The following is a 6,535-nucleotide window of genomic DNA, read 5'->3' on the forward strand; positions in this document are numbered from 1 at the left end:
GCCCAGGGGACACATGCTGGGTGAGCCCAATGGAAAATTCCATGAGCCTGTCTTGCGCATGTCAACTTTAATTCTCTCTGCGTTGGCAGCATTCAATCAAAATTTTCCTTGACAGGATTGACAAGAAGAAAGGGCTGCATGTGTTGCACTCTTTGTGGTTGCAGAAAAGGTACACACCAAGGCTGCTCAACCTCTGGCCCGCAGGCCAAATGTGGTGGATCTATTGCACTTGGCCTACAGGATGCCCTACAGATCCAAAAATGGTGGTAGCAGGGGAGTGGCCACCTTCCTCCTTGCCATGTTCTGTCTCCTCCTGTGCCTTAGGATCCAAGTTTTTAGCCCTGGTGCATGCTGTTGTCAAGGGTCAGCAGGATGAGTTCTGATATCGTCTTGCATGCCCAACTTCGGGTTGAGAAGAATTAACATTCCATTTAATATCACTGTGGAACCTGCAGCCTACTTATAGGCTCGGCAGTGCTACATTTGCTAGCACCATTGCTGAAAGACTTGGGGTTCATGATTGACTACAAGATAAACATGAGCCACCAATGCAATGTCGCAGCTGGTAAAGCAAACAAAACCCTGGCTCGTCACCTATAGATGCTTCTCAAGTAAATCTCAGGATGTCATCCTCCTGCTGTCCTTGGCCTTGGCCCTGGAGTACTGCATCCAATTCTGGGCTCCGCAATTCAAGAAGGACGTCAAGAAGCTTGAGAGTCCAGAGGAGACCCACACGCATGATCAGAGGGCAAGAGAATAGGCCTTATGAAGAGAGGCTGAGAGCCATGGGACTCCTCAGTCTGGAAAAGCACAGGGTCAGGGGGGACCTGATGGCTGCCTATAAGTACACAAGGGGTGTACATCAGGATCTGAGAGAACATCTGTTCACCAGAGCGTCCCAAGGAAAAACAAGGACCAACAGTCATAACCTCCTACAAGACTGTTTTACGCTGGACATAAGAAAAAATATCTTAACTGTCTGAGCCCCCAAGACCTAGAATAGACTCCGTCCAGATGTGGTGCAGGAAGGTACTCTGGACTTATTCAAGAAATGCTTGGATGCTTATCTTGCTGGGGTCCTTTGACCCTAGCGGACTTCCTGCCCCTGAGGCAGAGGGCTGGACTTGATGATCTTCAAGGTCCCTTCCAGCCCTAATGCCTGTGAAATCTATGAAAATAGCAGTAGTAGTAGAAAGTGTTGTACATCTGAAAAGGAAGTTAAGGGATTTGTACCAGTCTTGTGCACTGAGGTCTATGATAATGAGATTAAAGTGAAGCCACATTCTCTAAGTCAGTGTTTATCGATATGTGGGACGCAAGAATATATGAAAGGGTCATAAACAAACTTTAAAAATGGGTTTTCCTTTGAAGGAGAAAAATGTTAGAAACCATGGCTTTTCCCTTGCAGACTGTCAGAGTTCCAGCCTGCAAGGAGCTGCTCAGTTCCCCCCAGCCCCAAACATGCACCTCCTACCCCACACTGTAGGGGGCAGGGGGCAGCAGTTTGGGAGTGAGGGGCACTGGGTTGGGACTGGCCATCAATGTTTACAAATTTGTCCTGGTACAAAAAAGGTTGAGAACCACTGTTCTAAGTAACATGCACTTGTAAGTTTGGAGCCAGATCCTTGGTTCCATTGAATATTTAATTACTCCCTGTGAAGACGAAAATGTTCAATGAGAAAGATGTAATCTTATTCCCAAAATAACATATAGCCTGATGACTAGAGCATTCATCTGGGAGGAGGAAGTTGAACCAGGATCTCCAAATCATAGGTGAGCGTTCTTAGCTATTGGATAAGAGCTTCCACCACCTCTCGGCTTGGTATTTTATTGGGAGGTTGGGTCCGCCCCTGCATTCTCAGAAGAGCTACTGGCTGTGCAGGCCAGGCAGGAATAGGAGGAGATAGTTCATGAATCCTGATGGGGCACAGGCATAATAAGCATAGACAGGTGCCTAGCTAGTTTGTGCTGTAAGACTTAGACATGCCCAGAATCAGCAAAAAGGGAGAAGCCCTTAGTTCTTGCAGTGGTGAAGAGGAAATTTAGAGGATCTAAAGCAACCTACAGTCCATGGGCTGGATCTGACCTGGGAATGTTGGATCCAACCCACAGATGTGGGGCTTCAGTAGCAGGGGCTTTGGCTGCAGCTGCTCTCCCTGTGCTACCATGGAGACAAGTGCAGGTGGCACCTGCCCAGCCGCAGCCTGTGATCCCCCATGGGTCATTCCAATCTGCAGGTGAAAAAGGTTTCCTACCCCTGATTCAAAGGTTACATTTACACTGCTAGATGCTGACAACAATCTGGTTGTAGCAATGTGGACTTGACAAGTTGATTTATCCTGCTCCTCCCTCACAGGGATTAAAAATAGCTTGGATACAGCTATGCCAGGGATTGTCAACTGGGGGTATGTGTACCCCCAGGGGTACTCAAGAAGGCCCTAGGGGGTATGTGTGGGCAGATGAGGACGGAGCATCACCATGCATGATCCTGCACTGCCACTGCTGTATAGCATAGCTCAGGGCTTTTCAACCTTTTTGGGCCAGTGTACCCCTCGCAGCCGGACACAGAGCAGTGTATCCCTGGCGGCTGTGCACACTCCTCCCCGTCCCCACATCCTGTGGCCAGAGGTACACTGACCCAAAAAGGTTGAAGGCCCCTAAGCTATGCTATACAGCAGTGCTATACCCAGATCCAAAATACTGCACAGTCTAGCTGTAGCAATGTGGACTTTCACGTGAGTTGATTTACCCTGCTTCTCACAGGGATTAAAGGCAGCTTGGATACAGCTATGCTATACTCATCTCCAAAATACATTTGTAAACATTTTGGATGTGGCTTCTTAAATCCTTAGGGCATATCTCCAGGGCAAGACAAATTGTACCAGGTGGTGAAGCACTCAAACAACCTGCTCTGCACATGATCTCTGGGCCAGAAGCCGCGTCAGTGTCTGCAGCGCGGTGCATAGCCTTGCATGATCTGCTTTCCGTGTACAGGGGTCGTTAAATCCATCTAGCTCCAAGCGCTTACGCCCCCTCAGCACTGGAAAGGTATAACATGGAAAAGCGAGCTGGAGTCGCAGGCTTCCAGTCCTGTCACTTGACTAGCACTGCACTGCTTTCTCTCAAACATTTCTTTCATTTCTCCATAAAACACTCCCACACCGATCCCAAAGGAGGAACGAGCTCTTATTCGGAGTGGTGCTGGTGGCCCTCTAGCGGCTCCACAGGTGAAGCTGTGGAGACCCTTCTAACGCAAGGGCGGCTTTGGACGGGCAATGACACCCAAGTACGTTGCCTCGGCAGGTTTGAGATGCCTCAGAAAGGGGCCAGACCTTAAGAGTCGGCCTCCTGCTCAGCAAATCCGAGGGAGCCAGCAGCACTGCGATGGCTGTCGGATCCTCGTCCGCAGTGAGTTGAGGCCAAGTTCACAAGAGCGCGGGCTCGCAGGCGGCTGGTGTGTGGCAGCGCTTCTCAAGCAGGGCCCTGCGGAGGCCTGCGAGGGAGAGGGGAAGCCGAGCTCCCCGCACTGAAGCCTGCGCCTGCCGGCAGCCCCCAGCACCTCTGACGTCACCGCCCCACCCCGGGCTTGGCGCGGAGGGGGGGCGGGGCCACCCCCGCCTTTCTCTCTGTAGTACGGCGCGTCTTCCTGTAGAGCGGCTCTTCCGCTTCCGTTGTCCTTGCTGCAGAGCGGGCGGGATGTTGCAAGGGGCCAAGATGCTGCGGGGTCTGCTGGTGAGCGCGGCCGGGCCGGCTTCCCCCCCACCCCCCGCTTGGGGCCGCATCTAACGCCGTCTCCTCGGGCCCGATCCCGGGGTCTGGCGCCGCTGGGGCCTTCCGGGCTCTGCCTCTGCCCCTGCCCCTGCCCGCCCGGCTCCGCTTCTAGCTCGGGCCAGAGGCGCTGCCCTGGGCCCGAAGGAGGAAGCGGGAGGGTGGTGCCCAGCAGACGCTGCGCTCATGGCGCAGTTCCCTGTGCGGGGAAGAGCTGGCTCTCGGTGTGGGGGGGAGCGCTGCACCGGGGCTGGCTGTGACCGTGTGGGCCTAAGGACACGGGCAGAACAGGTACTTTGGGCACGTGCGGTATCTTTTATGAGACCAACAGGATGGCTAGAAAAACTGTTCCTTGCCAGCTTTTGGGCACATATGGTCTTCTTCAGGCACAGGGAGAGTCCACTGTTGTGTCGTGCTCCCCTGGAAGGGGCAGGAGTGTGGGGCCGTGCCAGGCAAACACCTGGCAGGGAGGCACATCAGGGAGGGGGACGGTGACCTCGTGACAGAATGGAGCTGGTAACTTGTAGAGGGTTACCTGGGGTTACTGGCTGGCAGGCAGGTTATAACGTGCCATAAATCCAGTGTCTATATTTAGTCCGTGATCTTTTTGTCCTCCACACAAGCTACTGTCTGGGAGTGCTTGGAGACTCTGTAGTGTGCAGCTGAGCCTGTTGTATGCATGTCATGTATTAGACTTGGCTGTGTTTTTGTGGTCCATTTCATAGTTAGTAGGGTTGGAAGGGACCTGAGCAGATCATCAAGTCCAACCCCTTGATGATCTTTCCTGTCGTGGCAGGAAAGAGTACTGGGGTCAAGCGACCCCAGCAAGGTGATTGTCTAGCCTTGTCTTAAAGACTCCCAGGATAGGAGCCAGCACCACTTCGCTTGGAAGTTGGTTCCAGAGCACCATGAGTGCTCATAAAGCTATGCCAGGGGTCCCGCAATGACCTCAGCTAATTCCCTCAGCACTCTGGGGTGGAGATCATCTGGACCAGCTGATTTAAATACATCCAGTCCCTCCAGAAGTTCCCTGACTACATCCTTCCTGTCCCATGGCCTTTTTTTTTTTTTTTTTTAAATCAGTAAAAGCAACAACTAGATGGACTCAGTGGCGGGGGGCGGTGTGCGTGTGTGGAAGAAACTCAAGAAATGTGCCTTCAGTTGACAAACATTAGTGCCATTCTGTAACCATTTCTACATTTTTGGAATTGGAGCCCTCCCCCAGCATGTTCTAGTTTTGTGTGAAAGGCATAAATTAGCTTCTAAAGTTTTAAATATTAATAAAAGTACTTTCACTTCAAACTTAATATATCTAGAATATCTTGCTAAAAGTACACTCTTCTAAAACTATACATTTCTTGTTTTAGACTCTCCGGCAGACTTCCCAGAGGACCATAAATACTACTTCATGCAGGCAGTTTAAAAATAGAGTACCAGAGAAGCAGAAGCTTTTTCAGGTATTGAATGTACATTCAAACTTGTGACATTATTACTAGGCCTGTGTGAAATTTTGCAACAAGTTTTGTTTTGACCTGTTTCAAGGTTGAAACATATATGGTTGAAACAGTCTTGAAACAAAACGAGGCAAGTCAAAACGTTTCGCCATTTCAACGCTGTTTCTATGTTTTGCCCATTGGCTATAATGGGGAAGGTTGAAACAGCCTATAATGTTGTAATTTTTGGCTGGATTTGGATAAAACTTGCAGAAATGGTAGCCCCTTCTGAGGGCATAAAGTGTGCCAAGTTTCAAGAAGATAGGTGCAAGGGGTTCAGAGAAACTGCACCCCAAAGTCTTGAGAGAGAAACTCACGTTACATGTATGTGTTAAGCCACAGTGGGGTCAAAACTGCAAGTATCTTAGCCCCTGTGGATGCCATGAAGCCTGCCAAGTTTCAAGGAGATAGGTGCAGGGGTTTTGGGGAAACTGCACCTCAAGCTGCAGACAAGCAGAACTCATGACGTGGGTGACACTGTTTGCGTTAAGGTGCAGCAGGGTGAAAGCTGCAGGCCTGCTAGCCCCTGCTGAGGCCACGAAGCCTGCCAGTTGTCAACTAGATAGGTACAGGGGTTCTGGGGCCCTGCACCTCTGGTCACAGGCAGGCAAAACTCATGTCGTGGGTGCTTGTGCAACTGTGTCTGTCTTGGGGCAGAAGGGGCAGGAAACCACTGCAGGCCTGGCTGCTAGGCCCTGCTGCAGCCACAAAGCCTGCCAGCTGTTAAGGAGATAGATGCAGGGGGGTTCTGGGGCCTTGCACCCCTAGCTGCTCACAGGCAAAACTCGTGTCATGGGTGCTTGTGCAACTGCTGCATCTCATCAGGCAGCAGGACTGAAGATCCCCCATCACTTGCCACCACAGACCTGGGGGTAATAGTTGACCACAGTATGGGTATGAGCAGGCAGTGCAATGCTCTAGCCAGCAGGGCCAAGAATACCTTGGTATGCATCAATTGATGTATGTCCAGCAAAACCATTACAAAGAAGTGATTCTCCTGCTCTAGTCAGCTCTACTTAGCACTGGTGAGATTGCAGCTGGAGTACTTCATCCAGTTCTGGGCTCTGCACCTTAACAAGGACATGGTAAAGCTTGAGAGAGTCCAGAGAAGGATCCCTTGTATGGCTTGCCATGCAAGTCTCTGATCATATGAGGAAAGACTGAGGGACCTGGGACTCTTCAGCCTGAAAAAGAGAAGGCTGAGAGGGGACTTGGTAGCAGCTTACTGCTACATCAGAAGCGTACATCTAGGACTCGGTGAACAACTGTTCACC

At 51.0% G+C, this 6,535-nt stretch overlaps 1 protein-coding gene across 1 annotated transcript in view; it reads left to right on the plus strand.

Annotated features, from left to right (window-relative positions):
* Nucleotides 1–3,623: 3,623 nt before the first annotated feature.
* Nucleotides 3,624–6,535, plus strand: part of LOC109299937 (cytochrome c oxidase subunit 7A2, mitochondrial) — a 6,041-nt gene continuing 3,129 nt past the window's right edge. Inside the window, exons 1-2 of the mRNA XM_019520464.1 lie at nt 3,624–3,732; nt 5,136–5,225. Coding sequence (XP_019376009.1) covers nt 3,697–3,732; nt 5,136–5,225 — 126 coding nt within the window. The 5' untranslated portion in view covers nt 3,624–3,696. The remainder of the gene's footprint in view (nt 3,733–5,135; nt 5,226–6,535) is intronic.

Source organism: Gavialis gangeticus, unplaced genomic scaffold, assembly GCF_001723915.1.
Source record: "Gavialis gangeticus isolate Ggan-Ray unplaced genomic scaffold, GavGan_comp1, whole genome shotgun sequence".
Classification (NCBI taxonomy): Eukaryota; Metazoa; Chordata; order Crocodylia; family Gavialidae; genus Gavialis; species Gavialis gangeticus.